General features: G+C 36.6%; 2 protein-coding genes across 2 annotated transcripts; one reads left to right on the top strand and one right to left on the bottom strand.

The window, feature by feature from the left end:
- Positions 1-17,304: 17,304 nt before the first annotated feature.
- LOC110892758 lies at positions 17,305-18,300 on the top strand. The gene has a single exon (XM_022139908.1). The coding sequence runs from the start codon at positions 17,305-17,307 to the stop codon at positions 18,298-18,300; it is 996 nt and encodes a 331-aa protein (XP_021995600.1).
- A 1,254-nt stretch (positions 18,301-19,554) lies between these two features.
- On the bottom strand, positions 19,555-22,927 carry LOC110894719. The gene is made up of 3 exons (XM_022141950.2): positions 22,286-22,927; positions 22,101-22,201; positions 19,555-20,716 (listed from the first exon to the last, which is right to left on the bottom strand). The coding sequence occupies exons 1-3, from the start codon at positions 22,807-22,809 to the stop codon at positions 20,091-20,093; spliced, it is 1,251 nt and encodes a 416-aa protein (XP_021997642.1). The 5' UTR covers positions 22,810-22,927; the 3' UTR covers positions 19,555-20,090.
- Positions 22,928-23,529: the final 602 nt, after the last annotated feature.

The raw sequence follows: 23,529 nt of genomic DNA, 5'->3' as shown, positions 1-23,529 counted from the left end.
AGCATAAAGTCTTACAAACCTTCAACTAAAGACAATCATAACAAGTTTAGCCACTCATGGCTTTAACAAACATCATAACAAAGTCTTGATCTTCCAAATAAGTTAGAAACATAAGAACAATGATTAAAGATGTCTTCAAGCTCCCAAGAACAACCAAAAATCGTCTCTAATTGTTGTGTAACCGAATGGGATTGATTAGAGGTGAAAGGGCATCATAAATCCGTATTAAAAGGTGGAAGTTACACATTTACGTAGGTCAGTGCCGTAAGCTACGGTGGCCACCGTAGCTTACGGTGGCTTGGAATGGCTTACGGTGGCTTTAAACTGTCATACGGTGACAAAAAGTGCCAGTCGGCGCCGTAAGCTACGGCCCTTGCCGTAGCTTACGGTAGGCTTCAGCATGAAAACTTGTTTTCAGCATAACTTTTTCGTTTCAACTCCGTTTTCTTCACCGTTTTCGCCTACGTTCTCGTAATTTCGCCCTCTATCATGCTATCCTCTTAATTCTTCAATTCCAAAAATTGATTTTTTCATTGATGCTCCAAATCACTTCCCTTTTAAGCTCTATTTGCACCTGCACGTCCAAACAACTAGTAGTTACCAAGTTCAAACAATTAAACGTGTAAAGCATGGGATTTTTATCTTTTTAAGGCACTTAAGGGTTGTCCTACGGACCACCCGTCACTAGGTCTTTATACTCAGTGATATCTGGGGTATTATTCCGGGACTTCTGCTGTATGGAAGTACTGACCTAGTCCCTGAATAATACTTTCTGCAAAAACTTTGAAATATAAGCTCGCCCTCAGCAATTTGATTAAACAATAAAATTGATAATCTTTGTTGTTGTAATAAAAGATCCTCTAAAGGGGACCCACCAAAAGTCGAAGCCGTCATCTCTCTGTGTATACGGAAGTATCGACCTGAGCTCTAACGACCCTCGCATATAACCCCTTTACAGATATCATCTGTAGTATACTCACCTGTAAGACTGAACATTGGGATCTGGATACAGGAGTATATTAGAGTGGAGTGATACACAATTAAGTTTAAGTTTCTAAAACATTAATATCGTATCTCGAATCGATTGAAATTTGCGTGAAAATTTAAAGTGGATCAATATACTGACAATCTAGGTAAATTGTTTAGAACTTAGAATGTTTAAAGCTTAACGGTGTTGGTGACATGTCTCATAAAACTGATATGATCCTTTTGCACAAACTCTCAAAATATTGTCTGTAAATATTTCATTTCTGCATTTACTTTCCTTCAGAAAATTCAAAAAGATTTTTGGTGTGTTTTAGCATAACTTTTGAAAAACTCAAAAAGATTTTCGACGACTGATATTGAAGAACAGATTTTCAAAATTCTAAGTGCTGAACATGATGAACATATGGTTTGGGAGAGTGTGTTGTTTTGATAAGAAACATGATACAATTTCAAGTGGTTCATCAGGATCTAGTTGGTTGATGTGTTTGTGATAATTTATATGCTTAAAAGTTTATCATAAAATCTATGTTTGTGGTAGGATTTTATGCAGGAAGAGTCAATATTTGAGGGGGAGTGCTTGTTGGAGATGAAGATCTTAAATGATGTCAACATACAAGAGAAGAAGTTTGTTGGTGATAAAAGAGAAAGAAATGAAGATAGAGAGAGAGAAGCCCAGAGACTGATCAAGACTGAAGGTGTGAAGTCACGATATTGTCAAAGACTCGATGAACGACTCCGTCAACATCTGAGGGGGAGTTTGTTGGTGCACTACATCTGTCGACTTCGTCTTGGATTGAGTCTTAGCATTAGAGTGTTAGATTAGGGCACGTTTTACGAGAAAACAGAATATTGTATGTGTGTTTAGAGTTAGGTTCGCTTATAGTGACATAGGTAGAGGTCCGCTTATATGTCATCTAATAGATCCGCTTATTTGTCACTTGTGAGGTTCGCTTATACGTACAATGTAGGTCTGCTTATTCGGACATGTACATTGAAGCGGATCTCCAGGCCCTATAAATAGCCTCATAAGCGAAACCATTTGAATAGGTCTTGAAAACTGTACTGAAGTGCTGCCGGTCCAGGATTTGAAAGTAAAATGTCAGAAATCAATGCAAATAGAAGTTTAAAGTGATTTGCAAGCTATTTCTACGTTGATTACTTGTTTTCCGCACCTGTAGTTAACGAAAACTCCTCTGAACGACTCATTCGGGTCGAGACACGATCCTACAAGGGCGAAGAACTGAGAGAGACTGATCGCCTCCCAGGCTCAACATAGAGTCTCCACGGTTCTTGCGGGCTTGTACTCATAGTAATAGAGGGTGTTCGCCGGTGTGATGGTCCGGCCTCGTGATCATGACCCGTAACTGGGCCTTTGCCTCGTCCTCGTAGAAATCTCGGCGGCATTTTTAACCTGCAAACATGGTTAAGATAACGACCAACATATAAAAAAATAAAAATAAAAAGACCAAAATAAAACAAAACAAAACAGAGTTTGTCCTATGTTCGATGTCTAGACTTGGAACTCGAAGAATGTGCAATTCGTGCACTGAGATTAAACACAAAAAGGCTAGTGTTTAATTCACTCAGTGTTGGCTCTGATACCAACCTGTCACACCCCTAATCTCCACGTGTCACCGGTGGGCCCGGTGGGGGAGTATCGTGACGTAGTTGATATCATCATAGTCAAACAACACAAATTATAATGCACGGCGGAAGCAATAAAATAGATTTATTTCAACCAAACATAATGTAATATCCAAGTATCACATAGTAGCTGAAACAGATCCACAGGCATATCGAAATAAAAAGAAGAAAATTGTTCAACAGATAATGGCATCCAAGTTTGCGAGACTCTAACGATGCTAAGGAGTAGCCAGCCTATTTCGTGTAGAACCTGCACTTAATCTTTTTGGGGAAAATACGTCAGTTTACACTGGTAAATACAATTTAACTTTTTATAACTTGGGGATAATTAATCAAATCTAATCTTGTAAAAGAAATACATGTTCGTTATGCGTTCAGTCGCCCGGTTCGTGCCAGGTTTAAGGTTAACTGACACACCACATAGTATAAATCCGCGGCGGGAAGCCAACGGTTATACCTTAATAAATATGGACACATTGTCGGGTGTACGCCTACACCCGCGTGTCAAGGTCGTGGCCATTTCGTAAAATGATGCCAAGGATATCCGGGACATGGTCATTAAACTCCCAAAGGCGTAAAACAAACAAAACCAATTTTCAAACGGGTCACATTGATAATACCCAACTACTAGTGAGTTAGGGTCAATTGCCCGACCAAGCGGTATTTTATATACCGTACCCCAAGCCCGTATAGGGGAAATAAGTTAAAAGTATTTACCTGAGCAAGTATAAACCATAATAAGCAAATGCAAGTGTCTTTTACTGGTCCCCTATTCTGGAACGAAGGTTTAATAATAACCTATTAGAATCCTAACGGGTCTTTAATTTAGCCTAGGCTTAAACCGGTTAGTTTCAAAGAATAAATACGGTTTAATCGCGAGGAAGGTGAAAACCGGAATGAAATGTGATTTAGACCCAACAAGTTTGGAGACTTGTATAATGTGGGTAAACTAAACACATTCTGGATTTTAAGACAAAGATGATATGGTTTGACCCGTTTCGGCTTATATGTGTAAACTAGTTACTTAAGCCGATCCGAACACGAAAGTGCGTAACGGGTAACCATATAATTCATATACAAGTTTCCTGAGATAATATGCACCAAATATGTTGCGATATCAGTAAGATATGTCCTATTATGCCCCAAATGATTTTAAACTCAAATTACGCCTCATAAGGGCATTTTGGTCATTTAAAAGGGTATAAAAGAGTTAAACTAGCAATCTGAGTTATATATCTGAATAAATCAGTAAATATACTTAGTTTACTATGTTATAACAGTATAGTATCAATTTTATGCGAATTTCATAAGTTATAACCATTCTATGCACCGAAAGGGCATTTTGGTAATTTCACATAAGCCTAAAAAGGTCAAAACTGGAAATCTGAGTTTCAAACTTTAGTTTACTGTTATAATATAGAATTTACTATATATATCAGTAGGTATTGACTCTTATATATATAAACTAGTTTTGACATATACTATGTCGTAAAAATGCCTAAAAGGCGATTTGGAGCCAAATTCCGGGTTTTAATAGAAAAGCTGAAATTTTTATAATTCCAAAAGGCTCAAAATAATATAATTATCATAATAAATCAGTAGAAAAAGGTTTGAGGTCAAAAGGTTTTATAAAACTCATTTTATAGCCAAAAAGGGCATAATTGGCAATTACCGAAACAAGTTTAGAACTCTAAGTTATGCTCAGCCTAAAAATAAATAAAAATCTTTAAAAATCCCAAAATATTATTATATATCAGTAGGTAAAAAGTTTTGATATAAAATTTGGGTTTAGATAGGCTATATACTAATTATGCTAATTAATTATTAAGGAAGCTTCTCATTTCGCTAATGAGCATAACTCTTAATCTAGACCTCAAACTGATGTCAAACTTTAGGCACAAATTTATAATTCAGTAATTAAGATGTCTACCCTTTTATATTTTCAAAAATCACATTTTATGGACATATGGGCGTAATGGTCAACATATGGGCATTTAACGGAAACATGTATGTGAATAGGATATCTAATGAACCAAGTTGTATAATCATAGGGGATTATACTAACATGTTACTAGGTCCAATAGAAGCTCTAAGGCAATCCTAAACTTGGCTAAAATGGGTCAGAACTGAAAGTCAAAGCGAAAGTCAAACTATGCGACTTTCGGTTCCAAACCGGGTCTAAATAGAAAATTGCCGAGTTGAACATGTTGGGACATGTTCTTACATTAGTTACCAAGTTATATTAATGATTAAACAGGTTGCATGTATCCTACATTGCTAATTATGAGTTAATTTGGATTTAAGCATTCTGTTGACTTTTTAAAGTGTACTTTGACTCGACAATTAACATGGTTAGAGTGGGAATCTGGAAATACCCTTTTAAGGGTTTGATACCCACATAATTACCTACTTATAGGCATTTTTAATTCAAGATTTAACTGAGTAATTATGGACTAATCTCGAAGTCAAACCTTAATTACGATGGTTTGACTTTTAGCTAATTAACTAAGCTAAAATGGATTAAGGAGGTTAACGACACTTACAAGAGTCCTAAGAAGGTTTATGGAGCCTAAGAAAACTTGATAGCTGTCCAGGAGCTCCAGAAGTGAAGATACAAATGAATGACCAAATGGTCACAACTCATGTCCCTTTTATAGTGCACCAAATGAGTTTAAGATCAAGACATGCAAGTCTACAATTGTTGTGTGATCACCCCAGGTGTCCCTAGAGGATAAATACTTGCTAGCAAGACCCTTGTTTCAAAAACCACCATTTTAAGTCGGTGCAACAGGCTGAACAGGCAGCTGTCCAAAACCTGCTGCCAGCGACAGCCTTACGGACCGTAAGCTTAAGGCCTTGCGGTCCGTAAGCTCCTCTTGCGGACCGTATGCTGAAACAGTTACGGTCCGTAACCGACCTTTGCTGAAATCGCCCAGGTACCCCTTTTACGGACCGTAAGCCATGACCTTTACGGTCCGTAACCGATGGTCAGAGGATATAAACTTGTAAACTTTCAAGCCTTGACCATGCAATCACACAAGTCCTAATCCATGACATCTTCTTCAGTTGTGGGACCTTCTTGCTCAGCCATTGCATGCTTGAATGATTCTTACATGTCCCCCTATCAATTTGGATTCTTGTGGGATTTTTTTAAAGTGACGGAAATTACAAGAAAGTCTTGAATCCTCATAATAGTTGAACAAGTTATATTAACAACTCCCAACTCTCATTAGATTAGGATTAAAAATCAGAATTTCTTGTAGTAACATTATTAATAGTCCAACCTCCGTATAAAAGATGGAATCTTATTTATTTAGAAACAACCGGTTAATATATAAGATGTTTATCAAACAATTTAAGGATCTTGGGATTTATAAATTTGGGTCGTTCAGAGGTGTTTTAATAATATGACACCCCTTTTTAAAAATCCTACCATACATCTCTTTATTTGATCCGGGTTCCTGACATGTTTGTCCCACATGACACGTGTCTTTATTTTATTGGACGGGAATTTTCGAGGTGTTACATTAATACTATTCAGTTTAATGATACATCCCATACCGTATCCCAAATAATACAATATATTATTACAGATAACAACTAGTCAATTAATCCTGTTCCGACAACTCAGATTTAATAAAAACATAAATAAATATTGTTCAATTGCTCCTAAAGACCCAGTCTGACAAGATCTACTGACAATTATGCACTAGACGCTTGTTCTTGACAGACAACTATTTGTTGGGGGCCTCTAGAACTTTATTCTAGCCTCGCTTTCCTAGCAAGCAAACATCTTATGCACCTGTCACATACGTTAAAATAAAGTCAATACATATAATGTAAAGGTGAGCATACAAGTTTGATAATAGCATAATAGAGTTCGAATAGTTTACGTATAACCAGCACGTACACAAAGGAAAACGAAGCATGCTAATTATCGACATGGATCTATGGATACCAACGACTGGGGGTTGACTGTCCGAGACAGTTAGCAATACACGATTACCATCGTAATCCATGCAAGTAATTGTCCTTAACAACCCCCGTGTGAACGAGTGCTGAGTCCAAACTATAGTACTACGTTGCTAAGGCAGGTAGACAGCATTCCACGTGTAAACATAACAACAAGCATTCATTTAGTCACGTAATACATGCGAATCGATTAGCGTTCAAATAGTTGCGTTGTGTGTTCGAATGTGATTTAGATAAGTAATGTATGTAACACCCAAAAGTGCTAAAGCAAAAAGGGTTCGAGTATACTCACAGTGATCTTGTCAGACTGGGTCTTTAGGAGCAATTGAATAGGGTTAGCCTGAATAGTTCGATGGTACAATGATGAGTAACACGGAAATGGAAACAAGTGACAATGGGTCGAACAGCCTGGTCGATCGAACAGTGGGTTCGATCGGACGACTGGTTCGAACGACTGGACAATCCGATCGGACAACCTATTCGATCGGGCGGCAGGCTCGATCGGTTAGACTGTTCAAGTGAATTGTTTCTTCCTTTGTGTAGGATGTGTTTGTGTATGATGGTTTGAACTTTTGAAGTTTTTGTTGCAGTATTTGAAAACATTGAAGTATTCCTACCTTTCAGGTCGGTCGATCGAACGGTTCGTTCGATCGGTCGGCTTATCCGATCGGTTAGACACTTCAGTAGCAAGTCCTCAGTAGGTGGTCACCTAATCGGACAGCATGTCCGATCGGATGGCACTCTAAGGCTTGTCGGGTTGAAAATCGATTAAGTTTTGAAGTACAATATCTCATGACACAAACAGTAATGTTATCAAACCATGGTTCGATCGGAAATTACTTCGTTCAATACCATACTTCATGAATTTGTCAGATGTGGGGCCATATGCTAGCCGATCGGCTGGCCTGATTGATCGGCTGATCTGTCCGATCGGTTGGGCTGTTCGTTCGGACAGCCTAACCGATCGGTCAGCATCCTGACCTGGTCGGCCTGTCGTCTAACACTTGGCTTGTTTTGATTATTTGACATTATATTGAAGTAGTTTGACAACGAGTTGAACCATGTAACCTTCGTTCCTACTTGTTTCCCCTGCTCGGACATGAATCACCCAAGTCCGGCCAGTGAGCTGGTTCGGAACGGCAGTTTGATGTTTAACCCGGAGTTGGTGAACCTCGTAGATAGAATCCGAATCTTGAATCTCCCATCCATTAGAATGTTTGGCGAGTTGACTCAAGCTCCGTTTCTACCAGCTTGACGGTATTGAGTGTAAAAGAGTTGAAAGAAAGTTGGAAAACCCGTCTTTCAATCTTTCACACCGTGAAATGTTTAGATCCAAGATAGATCTTCGTTCATTAATGTGGAAATCGGCTAGATCTAAGTGATTCTTGGTGGAATGAAGCCAAAACATGAAGTTCTTGAAGAACACCATGATGACATCATCCTAGAACACTTAGATCTTGATGATTTCACGGTTAGAATACAAGATTTGAAAGATAGAAAGGTGTAGAAGTGTGTATTGATAAAAAACGTACAAGATTTGGAGTGAAAACTTACCGGAATCGGAAGAAATCTTGAGAAAAGAAGAGGAGCACGAGCTGGTCGGTCAGAGCTTTCCAAAAGTGGAAAGAATGACAATGACAGGGCTATTTATAGGCTCCAAAAGAAGAAAGGGCTGGCCGATCGGCCGGGTATCCCGATCGGACAGCCTGCTCGATCAGACGGCCGGTCCGATCGGCTGGGCTTGTTCAGTCGGCGGAAACCTGTTCGATCTGCAACGTGTTTTGAGCGTTTGGGCGACGATTTCTGAATGGAGGATGATTCGAATACAATAGAGTTTCCTATTTAAATTACTTTCTGAATGGAGGATGATTCGAATGCAATTGTTCGATTGAGTTTCGGGTTTCGATTTGATTCGATTGCCACACACATAACATAAAGTAAACACGCACAAGTAACACATAAGGCACACACACACGTATAGCAACACCAAAGTTCGCATAATTCGAGTTCGATAATGATTCGGTTAGCTTGGTTATCGATTGATTAACTTTATCGCATCGTTACTTCCTGCTATTCAAGGTCGTTAAACAATTGCATTGATTAAACATTCGACTATCTTGATTAGACAACACTTACTCCACATAATACAAAATTTAAAATAGACTAATTACAGTCAAAAGTCAACCTTTGACTTTGACTTTGACATTCGATAACACGGGGTGTTACAGCGAAATTTATCAGTTATAACCAAACTATGCACCGTAGGGGCATTTTGGTAATTTCACATAAGTTTTAAAGGTTAAATTTGGATATCTGAGTTAAAAAATTTTTCTTACTGTTAAAGTATAAAAATTTACTTAAAACATCAGTAGGTATTAAGTCTTATATGCCAAAAATAGTTTTAACCCATACTATGCGTTTAAAACGCGTAAAAGTCGGTTTTAAGCGATTTTCGGGTTATAATAGGAAATCTGAGTTTTTGATCACTTTATAAAGTTCAAAATACTTTATTTATTATATAAAATCAGTAGCAAAAAGTTCGGTGTCAAAATGTTATGTAAAATTCATTTTATTAGTAAAAAGGGTATAATCGACAATTACTGAATTAAAGCAAGAACCCAATGTTATGCTCAACTTAAAAATAAATAAAAATCTTTAAAAATCCCGATATATTATATTAAATCAGTGGGTAAAAGGTTTGGTGTAAAAATTTGAGTTTAAATAGGCTTTATGCCAAATATGCCGTTTAATTAATAAAAAAGCTTTCAATTTACGCTATTGAGCATAACTCCTAATCTAGACCTCAAACTGATGTCAAATTTTTAGGACATATTTATAAATCAGTAATAAAGGTTTTTATCCTCTCACATTTTCAAAAATCTCGCTTTAAGGTCAAAAGGGCATAATGGTCAACTTTTAGGCGTATAACGGAAACATGTAAATGAATCGGATAAATTAGGAACCAAGTTGTATAATTTCAGTGGGTTATACAAACCTATAACCTGGTCCTAATGGAACTCTAAAGCATGTCTAAACTAAGTTAAATCGGGTCAGAACTGAAAGTCAAAGCAAAAGTCTACTTTTGCGACTTTTGGTTCCGAACCGAGCCTAAACTCAAAATTGTCGGATTGAACATGCTTAGACATGTTCTTACATTAATTACCAAGTTATATAAGTGTCAAAACATGTTTCATAGCTTCTACATTGCTAATTATGTATTTTTTTGCAAAATAGCTTTCTGTTGACTTTTTATAATTAAGTTTGACCCGGCAAATGACCTAGTTAGAGTGGAAATCAGAGGGTGCCCTTTTAAGGGTTTATTACCCACATAATTACCAACTCATAGCCTCTTTCAATTCGAAAAATGACTGGACCATTAGTGATTAATCACTAAGTCAAGGCTTAATTACGACGACCTTGACTTTTGGTCATTATACTAATAAAACTTGAATTAGGAAGGCTAAGAACACTCACAATGGTCCTTAGCACGAATTAGGAGTTGATGGAAGCATGCTTGAAGTCCAGAGAGCTCTAGAGAGTGTATGAGAATGATTTTTAAATGAGCAAGAAAAATGTTGCAACCTCAAGTTCTTATATAGTGATTTTAATTGCATAAGATCATTACACACAAGTCTACAAGTGATCTCTGATGAATCCTAGGTGTCCCTATGTATGAAATACCACGGGTGCAGCCCCTGAATTCGAAAACCATGCAACTAAGGCGGTGGAACTGGCTGGAACAGGCATCTGTCCATTTTCACTGCCAGCGACATCCTTGCGGACCGTAAGCAAAAATTCATACGGTCCGCATCCATCACTTACGGACCGTAAGCCCAATCTGATGCGGTCCGCAACCAACCCTGAACTGACTTACCCAGTTACAGTCCTTGCGGACCGTAAGCCTAGGCTCATACGGTCCGCATCCGTTGACCAGAAGACAAAAATTTTTAAACTTTTAGGCTTTGACCATGCAACATTTATAACTTCGAATCTCATGCCTTTTTCCAGTAGAGTAGAGGGGACCATGTAATCAGACCTTGCATGCTTTTGAAAGAGATGCCATGCACTTAAATGTTCTTGGACTTATTGAAGAAGGTTTTTGAATGAGAATTATCGTAATTTCAGATAGGATCCATTCTTTGCAAATTGAATTATATCATCACATTAGTTAACCGGATTTGAATATATATATATCAGATGTTTATAAAACATATTAAGGTTTGGAATTTATAAGAAGGTCACCCAGAGGTATTAATTAACATGTTGACACTTCTTAATCCTACCATATATCTTTCAACTTAATCCGAGTTTATATCACGTTTACCTTCCATGACACGTGTCTTTATAATATTGGTCGTGATTTTACGAGGTGTTACAACAAACCAGAAAACCCGATTGAAAATATCTCGAGTGTCAATTTAGAAGCGGAACAAATTTCATGTAGTCTAATATGAAATCTACCAAGTGTTTTTATGTTTTGTTTTTCATTTTCAGATGTTATGTTTGACCTAGACGTATGAATAACGGTTTATTTTATATTTGAACTTTATTTTTGGTGTTAATATAATTGACCATATAAATCAAAATAAAGTTAATATCGCTGAATTTACAAGTCAATTGAAGTTATATAAGTTAATATCCTAAAGTTGCAATAAATAGATATTGCAGTTAGATATAGTCAAGCTGAAATTAAAAAATATTGCAGTTATTAACTGGATATTAAACTAATAATTTGTATTTTCTTAGTTAAAAAGTAATAAAGCAATAAACTTTAAAGCTAAACTAAAAAACTGAACTTACTATAATCTAAATTTAATAAAGATATAAACTCTTGACATCCTATTATTTATAAAAACTGTTTTTAAAATTTTATACAAATATAATTTTTTATATATAAAAACCAAATTTAACAATTAAAGTTAAAGGTGTAAAACGTACTTATGAGTCAACTACTATTTTTTATTTTTATAAAAACAAAAATTTTAAACTTAAAGTTTATTGGATGAGTACCATGTGGATATTTAAAAAAAAGTTAATTTTTTTTTGAACGACAAATTTGGATCACTAACGGACCACTGGAGTATCATCGTGCCACCCGCGGAGCCACCCGATCATATCCACCTCCACTAGGCATAATGCCTATACACCAATCCAGTGGGAAACCCAATAAATATGGTAAAAAACCCCCTTGTGGGAATCGAACCCAGGACCTATTGGTCCCGAAGCCTTATCCCATCCCTAAGATGCCACTAAGCTACAAAGCCATAGGCTTTAAAAAAAGTTATAACTTTAAATAATAAAATTATAAACTTTATCATTTAAACAACAAAATAAACTTACTTTACAACTATAAAAACTTATCTTTTATTTTTTGTCATTTGATTATTATTTTTTAACAAAAAACAAAACTTTACATGTGTAAAACAGTTTTTTACTTTATTTATAAACAAAACATTTTGTTTTTATAAAAAATATTTTTTATAAACATTTTTATAACAAGTAATATAAATAAAATAGTCCAGAAATTTACAATATTTACTATATAAATGCTAATTTGTGTTGCAAATTTTTGGAAATTATAAGTTCAACTATTTTATTGTAAATAATATTAGTCAGTTCTAAAAGAATTAGATACATAGTAGATTGTGTTGCATATTTTTAGGGATTATAAGTTAAAAAGAGACTCATATAGATAAGATTAATTAGGAACTAAAAATTTGAACTTAGTATGATATAAAGTTAATAAACATATAAACTCTTAACATCCTATTTTTTTATAAAAAAATTGAAATTTTATAAAAATATAAATTTTTTACATCTGTAACAAACCAAAATTTAACAATTTAAGTTAAAGCTCTAAAACGTACTTATGAGTCAAATACTTTTTTTTTATTAAAAAAACAAAAATTTTAAACTTAAAATTTATTGGATAAATACTACGTGGATATTTAGAAAAAGTTATGAACTTTAAAAAAAATAAAATTATACTTTATAATTTAACCAATAAAATAAACATACTTTACAATTATTACAACTTATCTTTTTTTTTAATCTTTTGATTATTAGTTTTTATAAAAAAGTAATATTTTTTGTTTTTTTATTATTAATTTTTATATTAAAAACAAAACTTTAGCATATGTGTAACACTTATGACATATATCTACCACAATAATGTTATCATAAATATTATACGAATAAGAAAAATAGTAGAAACGAGTGCTGCAATGAAAAAGTGTCGCACCCGCCGCATCACACGTACACCCTACTAGTTGTATTACTGAGGACAATTGGGGTATGATTAAGATCTTTAAAAAATGGCGAATTGATTTATTATTATATTACTAAGGACAAATGGGGTAATTTTATAATTGAGAAAACATACTATAACTAAACAAAACCAACAAGAAACGTAAGGGTTCCAAACAAAACAAAAAATAAAGACCAAAATCAGAAATCCAAAATACATTATGTAATCCGGTTGGAGTTCAATTATCTTAAATGAAGTTTGCTTATCGTTTATGTCATGCCGTTGAGAGAACAATTGAGGAGACGACGATGTTTCGGTTTTTTGATGTCGATCACAATCCAAATAAGCATAATAATTAAGGTAGTTTTTATTAAGGTATAAACATACATGATGGAACGAGGTAGAATGATCATTATATAAACATACAATCCAAAGGTAGTTTTTATTAAGGTATAAACATACATGATGGAACGAGGTAGAATGATCATTATATAAAAATTCAATAAAGTTGGGTGTGTGTATATATATATAGAGGGAGAGAGAGAAAGTAAAATGCACGGATATTCTCTGTGGTTTGACAAAATTTCACATTTAGTACCCAACTTTTTGAAATTACACTCTTGGTCCCTGTGGTTTACTCAGATAGTCCTCTGAGTGGATGGAGGTTAGTTCAGTTAAGTACATGTAAAATGACTAAAATACCCTTAATGAATAACTAAGCACAACCATCAACTTATTCAAACAAATTCAATAAAAAGAAACAAGAAAACACATTTTTCTCATGAAAACCTTACTTGGAGCCAACAGTGGTTTACGACTATTGTCACCACTGGGTAAGAAACAAAGCAGAGTTGAAGGGCTTTTCTCCAATTGACTTAACAAATTTGATTTTAAATCCAACACAGATTGTTTCGTCTTCAAATCCCATGTGAAAGTGTAGCGACTAACCAACTCCAATTTCGGCCACGAGTTGGAGAGATTGAGTAAAATTGCGCGACTTCAACCTCGTATTCTGTCAAAAGTTTACACCCACCCTCTTTCATTGCAATAATAATATTGAAGATTAAGATTCATTTAAAAGCCTATTGACGTTGTGTAAAATTGCCTCGGAGCCACCCGACACGCCGAACCTAAACTGAAAATCATTAAGGTACTTGGTCATTTCTTTACCAATACCCTTCATAGCAACTTTGGAAACCAAACGCTTCCATATAGTACCCACTCCAATAGGTCTAATCTCGTTGTCGAGTTTTAAGAGCGGCGTAAGGGGATCAAACGCAACAAACTCTGCCAAACCCGACGGGCATCCCCCCCCCCCCCAAATTGATAAGTTGACTACTGCAGTAATAGCGGATAAGCGATCAGTGGTCATAGCATACACCTCTCCACATAAAGCATCCAAAATGTGTTGTACCCTCAAGCCATCCCTCCCACACGAGGTTCCTTTAGGAAACGATTTAATACAACCAAGGTCACTATCCACCTCTGCTACAAGGGGATGCTCAGGATATATAGTACTGGCATAGATGGAGGTTCCTTGTACGAGTGTTTAGGCTCCACAGCCTGCATGGCATTACTGTTGTATTGAGCAACACCAGATGAACAAACACCTACATTGCAGCTGTAAAGTGGCTATCTACAACCTTTCGAAAACACTGCCTAACATTGGTGTTACTAACAGTACTCTCATCAGGATTATCAACACCTCCTTGACCTATAGATGTCAAAACATGACTATCTAATATACTGTTAACTAATATGATAATACCATCTTCTTTCCCTCATGTGGCTAAAGAATTCAGGATTGATCTTTGTTGCAATGTCTTCCTATTTCTAAATCTGCTTTCTTCCCTATTTTTTGGCCTGTGACCACTTGCAAAGTGTAACTAGGAAGAAGAAACAACCTAAGCCACATTTCAACGGATTTGGGTTAGGCAACCACTCTATAAAGAGTGATTTTCAACGCTTGAGAGAAAGCCAAACAACAACCATGAGGGATTCTCTTCGTGATGACAATGGGTGTTTAAGTTAGTAAATTTGGTGAAGAAGCTCACTTTAACTTGTTTGTGGTTTGAGTAGCTCAATCAACCCATTTTTAACAATAAAAATCACTTTAATTGACTCCTATTCTTATGGAATGGACGTTGATTGTGTGGTGTATATCTTGTATATTTGGTCTAACTAGACATACGCAAAGCAAAAAAAAATTAAAAGATGCTAAGTTTTATATGTTCATTTGTTTGCATTGGCATAATCGAGATAGAGGAGCATTAACATGTGTTGGCGATTATAATTACAGGAAATGGACTAATGTGCTTATTTATTAGGTGATACATTCGTGGAAGTCAAATTATTCTTCGTCTTCACAAAATAAATCATCAATGTTGTGTCTTCAATCAATAATGCTACACTATATTTTCTGAAATATTAGTTTTTCGTTTTTCAGTTGTACTTATTTAAAAAATAGTGAAGTTATTCCCAAACTAATAATTAGAGAAACAAAAAAACCTAGTCTGGTCAAAAGAGAAGTATTAAAAATTTTCAGGAATCATTTTTCTGAGAAGTATGTGACAAGACCGAAATTACTGTGTGATAATTTGAAGGTAGTTCCTATTGAGGATGCTAGAAGTCTAGTTCGAGAATTCACTAAGGAGGAGATAAGGGAGGCGGTCTTTGAATGTGGTTCGGATAGAGCTCCGGGGCCAGACGGTTTTAATTTTTACTTTATAAAGCAATTTTGGAATGTGTTAGAAGACGATTTTGCCAACATGTTCAGTAGCTATTTTGAGACGGGAGAGATCAGTAGAGGTTGCAGTACTTCGTTTATAACGTTGATCCCGAAGACCTCATCTCCTGTTGGTTTAAAGGACTATAGGCCGATCACTTTGGTGGGAGTAATTGTTGAAATATCAGTATAAATGTGCTGCTATTTTTATGTGGCTGGCTAGTTCTAATATCTCTTGCTTTTATTTTTTGTGAGGTTTGGCTCGTGCTTGCTCGTTGGGCCGCTCCCCTATGTTTGTCACTGGCCTGCTTCTTCATGGGCTCCTCTCCTTGGGCTCCAGCTGTCGGTATATGCTAGGGTTGTTTCCCCCTTTTTAAGGGAGTGGTTGGTGGCTGCTTATGACTCACCGAGCATTTCAGCTCTCTACTACTTCTTGGTGTTTTTCATCTATCTCATCCTTCTCACAAGTAAAATACGTGAGGAATCTTGAAGCTTTTAGCATTTCTGTTTGTTCTTGTTGAACCTCTTGTATCACCAGTCAATCTGTGATGACTGGATGACTGCTTCGCTGTAATCGTTTGTTGATTTGAATAAAGTGGTGCTGTGCTTTTTATTATAAGTTTGTGACAGTAATTAGTAAAATTATTTCAAAAGTTATGGCTTCTAGAGTGAAGGAAACGATGGGGAAGATAATATTGGAGTCTCAGACGGCTTTCCTTAAAAACAAGTTTATCTTGGATGGCCCACTTATTATTAACGAGCTATATGGGTGGATAAAGAAGACAGAGAGAAAAGGTTTTTTGCTGAAAATTGACTTTGAAAAGGCTTATGACAACGTCAATTGGGGTTTTCTTTTATCGATTATGAGTCACATGGGGTTTCCTAGCAGATGGTGTCTTTGGATTAAAGGGATCCTTAATTCTTCTAGATCAGCGGTGTTAGTCAATGGATCTCCAACGTTTGAGTTTCAATGCCAGAAAGGGGTTAGACAGGGAGACCCTTTGTCCCCGTTTTTGTTTCTTATTGTCATGGAGGCGTTCTCGTGTTTAATCATAAAGGCTTGTGATATGGGGGAATTAAAAGATCTCAGAAGTTTATGCGGAAACCTTCCTATTTCCCATTTTCTTTATGCAGATGATGCTGTGATTTTAGGTGAATGGTCGAGAGAAAATATAGAGAAAACGGCGAGGTTATTAAGGGTTTTTCATATCTGGCAGGTTTGAAAATTAATATTAAGAAATCATTCTTGTTTGGTATTGGAGTAGGCAATGAAGAGGTGGTCGGGATGGCTAATTTATTGGGTTGCAGGAATGGAGAGTTCCCCTTTGAATATTTGGGGGTTAAAGTGGGGGCGAACATGAACAAGAGTCATCATTGGGATTCGGTGATAGACACGGTTAAGAGTCGGCTTGCTTCGTGGAAGGCCAAGACGTTATCGATGAGATTAATCTTTGTTAAATCCGTTCTTTCTAGTCTTCCGGTGTACTATTTATCGATTTTTAAAGCTCCGGTTAAGGTGACTGATCAAATTGAAAGGCTGATGAGGAAGTTTTTACAGGCTTGATCCAGCGAAGTTAAGAAATTGAGTTGGGTCGCATGGGATGCTGTGACGAAGTCTAAAGATAATGGTGGATTGGTTATATTGAAACTAAGAGAAGTTAATTTCGCACTTTTAGTCAAATGGGTGTGGAGGTTTAAAAGTCAACCGAGTAGTGTTTGGCATATAGTTATGGAAGCGGTGCATGGGGGGAGGGGCAGGTGGGGTTTTTTACCGTTGAATCTCCGGTTCAAAGGGAGTTGGTTTTCTTTGGTTAAGGAGGTGGAGAAACGTCAGGTCAACGGAAAATCTTTCTTTGACTTGTTATCGGCTAAGGTAAGGAATGGGTTGACAGTGAAGTTCTGGTCTGACAACTGGGTGGGCTTGACGGTTTTAAAAGACAGGTGGCCTAAACTTTATTGTTTGGAGAAAGATAAACAATGTGTTGTGGCGGATAGGTTGATATGGGATGGCAGTATGTGGAGGTTCACGCCGAATTGGAAGCATGGTTTATCTACTGTTGAGGAGATTTCAGAGATGCAAGACGTTGATTTCCTCCTTAATAATAGCTCTTTATCTAGCGAAGTTGATCGATGGTTCTGGGGAGAAGATGGTAACGAGCCAATGTCGGTCGCTTCGGTGAAAAAGTGGATTAGGAAGGGTACAGAGGTTCTGAGGGATCACTCGATGATATGGGAGTCATGGGTTCCGAATAAGGTTAATCTATTTATTTGGAGAGCGGAAATGGATCGTATACCGACTAAAGAGGCGCTGATTCGAATACATGTTAATATTCAAGATGATTCTTGTGCTTTATGTAATTCAGCAACCGAAAATGTGATGCACTTGTTTACAGGGTGTTATTTTGCTTGTGGTGTTTGGTCGGCTGTGGGTATTTGGTGTGATATTGGGCCGGTCATGGCATTTGACTTTATTGATCTTCTGCATGTGCAAGACCAATCGCACAGAGGGAAGTGGGCTCAAAAAATTATTAGAGTTATAGTTTATATTACATGCTGGGTGGTGTGGAAGTTGAGGAATGAAAGAATATTTCAAGGGGCTAACCCGAAGGTGGTCGACGCGGTTGCTCGGATAAAATCCTGGCCGTTCCTATGGTTAAAAAATAGATCTAAATATACTTGTATAGAATGGAAAGACTGGGGTCGTAACCCTCTTTATATGTTGTAAGTGGTTTTGGTAGCGGTCCTTGTTTTGAGGGCTTACCCGGTTTTCTAATGAAGGTTACTTTTCAAAAAAAAAAAAAAAAACCAATAATTAGTGACGGAACTAGAACATTAACTCAGGGATATCAAAAAAAATTCACCGTGCAATCATACAATATTAAAAAAACAACAATGAATAAATAAGGTAAAACAAATGCCTAATAGATTTGTCCTCTTCTTTTTTTCATAGCTTGAAACCACCAACCCGATTTTCATTAATTTCTTCGTATTTCTTTTGAAAAAGTTCCCAATTAAAGATTGTTTTTTGGATTTTGGTTTCGTTATCACTTCAAAGAATTCAAGATTCAACAACAATCCCTAGTTTAACAACGAAAAAAATAAAAGTATAAACATACAAAATTACCAACTACCAAGAATACAACTAATCAAACAATCAATTAATCATACAAGAAAAGAAATAAAGAATACTCACAGCCAAATGCCACTAATGAGTATGTTCGATGATTGTTGTTGGACACCGACGACTGGACCTGTTCTTTAACCGAAAAAAAAAACAAAAGGTAAAGATTCTTGAACACATTAAACCTACGATCTAATCATGTATGTATAAACAATTAAACATTGATGAACACTTGAACACATTAACCTACGTTTGATATCAGCAAGCAGCGAGAGTGACTCTGTTCGATGTGCTGCTGCGACAATTGTTTTGTTTGACTGTTGTGACTTCCTTTGGACCGTCCTCTTCTGGTAATTTTGATATCCCCTGCTGTCAAATTGGACTCGACGTTTGATATCCCTGCTGCTAATCTAATGTGCCGTCCATTCAATCTTCAAAGGCTGGGCTAGTTATTTAGACTTATTATTTAGTTTTTAATTGTGCTTATTATTGGTTAGTATTATCATCACCAGCTGGGTTTATCACATAAAAAACCCACTGCTTCTTAGGCGGTACCAAGAGACAGAGTGCGCGACGGAGGGAGGGAGAGTGAGAGAGAGCGACCGAGACAGAGTAAGATAGAGTAAAAACCGAAAACGAAGAATCTTCTCATTCGTTCAATTAGATCGATGAATACTAAGTAAACTATTCATTCATTTTATATTTGCTTATGAATAAATAAATAAATAAAGAAATGTTATATATATATAACTTTAATTATACAGTTAAAAAATTAAATGTTATATTCTTTCATTTGTGAGTTAATATCAAACGAACAAATACAAACAGACCCTCATTCAAATTCGTTCGATATCGATGTTACAACCCTAAAAACTTCACGACAAATTATAAAGAAAGTACAACAAATTTAGAGTTAAATCTCATTTTAGTTATGTGGTTTGAGTCATTTTATATGTTTAGTTCAAAAGTTTCATTTTTCGCATGTAGGTATAAAAAGGTTTCACCGTAGCCATTTTAGTCCAGTAGGTCAACTTCATTCATTATTTCTATTAACGAGAATGACAACTCGGTCATTTTATATGACCGAATTTCCTTTCTAGTTAATAGAATTACATATAAAATGTCTGAATTGCCCTTCTCGTTAATTAAAAATGGATGAAGCTGACCCAGTTAACTAAAATGGCAACGGTGAAACATTTTTAAACTCACAGACAAAAAATGAAACCTCTGAAATAAACTGACAAAATGACCCAAATCACATAGACTAAAATGACATTTAACTCACTAATTTATATACAAACAAAGAGATTAAACAAATGTCACCATTTTCTTACCTTTTTCCATCAACTCAAATACCATAAACAAAACAAACGCAAACGTTAAAAAAGGTGACATCAGCTTTCCATAGCCTTATAAATAACAACAAAACAAGGTAGTATGGCCCTCGGGTTGTAAACATACAACTCCTCAATGTTCGAGTATGACCCGGGATGCCCGGATATCGAATCATACGCGCCACCATCATCCACCGGCGCGTTATCCTCCACGCGCTTCACTTTCCCGGCGATTACCCGACACACCAGCATGGCCCTAAGTTCACGCGCCCCACGCGCCAGCGAATCATGTGCCCTGCCACTACTCGCGGTGGTGCACACCCCTTTGCGGACACCGTCACCGGCTTTCGGCGTTTGAAAACCATGGCGGATGACGGTGCAAACGCCGCAGCCGGGGATGGAGGCGCATAAGCTGGATGACCCGTGTGAGCCGAGAGGGCAGCCGAGTGTGGTGCAGTGGAAGCGGAGGAGCTCGTTGCCGTCGGCGGCGCAGCGGGTGGCGGTTGCGGTGGCGCGTGTCTTGACTGCGTCTCGGTATTCTTCGAAACGTTGGATGGTACGACGAGTGTTGTTGATTTTTAGGATCCGCTCGATGGTGAAGATCGGATGGTCCTTGTTTTGCCAGCTGGATTTGAATATTATTTCCACTATGTTTCGACCCGAATCTTCTAGTCCAAGCTCCGACACTATGAAACCAAATTGAATAAAACCAAATGAAATAATTTACATAAATGGTCCTTACAAATAAGGAATGCACCTTATTATTTACACCTTCTAAGGCTATGTGTTGTCGAGTACGAAACGAAGGCACCAAAAGCAGCGATGTTGGTACTTTGAGTGCAGCAAGCCGCCACACACGGGTGCAAACGTTGGCATGGGGCGAAAGTTGTGTAAATTTCGTTTTTATAAATATTAAATAATGTATAACTCAATCATTTAGAATCGCGTCAACCTAACACCACATTTCATATTTTACATCTCCATAATACATGTAGAGGGGTGTGAAAGATACCCCCCCCCCCTCCTGCTCCGCAACACATAGTCTAATTGTGACAAATGTTCAAAATGATAAAAGCTAATTTTCTTTAAGGAGAAGAAGTTAGTTTGTAACACATACGACGTTTAACGTTGTAGTGTACAAATCGTTTCGTAACATTTTATGATTTGCCGCAATGTAGCGCTTCAAAAATCGAATATTCAACGGTTATGTTGAACAAACAGATATGTTGTGTTACACAGAACGCGTGCACATGAAATTCTGAATCATTCCAAGTTTCATTTAATATGAGTTGTAGGGGAACGACATCGACATTTCAATGAACAAATATTCCTTTTGCCTTAGAAAGAAGGCAAAATATCAATACAAATGGTCCCAAAGCCAAAAGAAAGTGGTAACATGATAAAAAATAAAGGCACACACTTGTCTAAGAAAAAGGACACAAAAGTCACCTTCACATATATAGAGGGACCAAAAAAATGAGTTCGGATAATGCAGAAAAAATGGAGAAAAATAATAGCACATAATTCATTTATACAAAGTGATTGGTATATTTAACTAGAGAGGATTAGAGTGTGATAACTCTAATATATGGTGGTTATATTTTTTTACTTAATATTATTAAAATTATGATTTTGTATTAAACAACCCTCTAACATCTAATTTTTTAATAGTATTTGAAACTAACCCAATGCCTGAGTAAGCCTTCTTAAGACGGGATGTCAAACGTCTATACTAATTTTGACGCTCTAGACCTGACTTAACACCATCAAGGAGGAAACCTACCCGTATAGGAAAATCCTTAATAGACAGGTTTTGAACTTGAGACTTTTAGAGATCTTACTCCTTAACTATCACTCCATCTATCACTCCATGTCATTAGACTAGAAGGCCCTTAGCTCTAACATCTACTTCACATTTAGCTCTTACACTTCTTTACATAAAATTTATATTAAACAACCCTCTAACATCTACCATCCTCCAAAAAAAAACCCAACTATTTCAAGTATGATCTCTTTTACAAATTTGTATAAAATAAATAAATAAAAGAAATCAAAATAAAAAAAATATACCAGCATGCTTAACAGCTTGATGATGTTCCAAGCTTTCCACTTTAGGAAACACTTCTCCACATTCTGAACATAAACAAATTGTACTTCTTGGAGTCGCACTTCTACATAAATAAATCAATTAATTTAAGTTTAAAAAAATAATAACAAAATAAAAAAATATAGATAAAAAAAGAAGCTAAAATAACCTTGCAGGATCAACAATAGCATGACATTCATAACACCCAGAAAGCTTTCTCAACTGCATGCCTCTAGAAGCTGACGTGTAACCCCCATGACCATTGGATCTAGCCGACCCGGTCAAAGATCTAGTACCACCGGAAGAAGAAGAAGATGATTTACTCAACTGTTTCTTCCTTCTAAGTAAGCCGGAATCTTGACCGCCGGTGCTACTTTCCGGCGAGTTATCAGCCCTATGACCAACCTTAGTGTTCCCATTAGCAACATCCTTAAAACTACATATTGAGCTACAAGAACTCAACTTTGAATACCCATTAGGGTTTCTGACCGGGTCTTGGTGGGTCTTTTGACCCGACCCGGTAACCTGAGTAACATCCATCTGCTTGCACTTTAAAAGGTTCTTGATTTGGTCCCATGAGGATGGGTGGTGGTGTTGTTGTTTGAGTTTAGGGTTTTGTGGGTGGTGTTTTCTTCTACGCTTTGTGGGTTGTACCTTGTGGGTTTCAGAAGGTGAGAGTTTGAGCACTGCCATTAATGGAGACTGCAAGAATGTGTTGCAGGGATGAAGTGATGGTTAAGTGTTCATGGGAGAGAGAAGATGCCTTTGAAAGATGTTTTGCTTCTTTTAAGGAAGAGTGGATCTGAGGTAAATTTGAGGGGAAAAGGGGGTGGTGGAGCTTAATATTTTAACCTTTTTTTTTTTAAATTTACTTTTTTGTTTAATATTTCATTAAGATAATTTTTTTAAGGTAAAAAAAACTTAAGGGTGAAGGGTATGGTTCAATCACTTTAGGGTGTTTGAGTTATTCTCTAGCCAATAATATTATGTCATGTCAAGTCCCTATTTCACTCCCCATTTTGCACTTAATCAGAATGTATGGTTCAAACACCTAGAGAGTGGTAAAGAATTAAAAAAAATGGTAATTGGTTGAAAGGGGTTGGGACCCACCATTAAACTTCCTCCCTCCTCTTCCCGCATCGGTGACTATACAGCGAAAACATTCAAACAATCGGTGACCCAAACAAGTGGAGGTGGTTCACCGACCGGTGAAAGTAGTCACCGAAGCCATTCAAACAATCCATACCGACTACCCTAAAATGTATCTGTATTCACCGTTTGGCTTGAACACTCGATCTCATGAAAAGGGACATTATTTTACAAACTTTGATAGAGCCATGTCAAAGGCCTTCGGTAAATTGTTGTTTTGGTATATACTTATACTAATACAAAGGTGAGAGAATCATCTAGTTC

The sequence above is a fragment of the Helianthus annuus genome, chromosome 12 (assembly GCF_002127325.2).
Source record: "Helianthus annuus cultivar XRQ/B chromosome 12, HanXRQr2.0-SUNRISE, whole genome shotgun sequence".
NCBI classification, from domain to species: Eukaryota; Viridiplantae; Streptophyta; class Magnoliopsida; order Asterales; family Asteraceae; genus Helianthus; species Helianthus annuus.
Note: the sequence above shows the minus strand (reverse complement) of the source record. Positions and strands in the feature narration are given on the sequence as shown.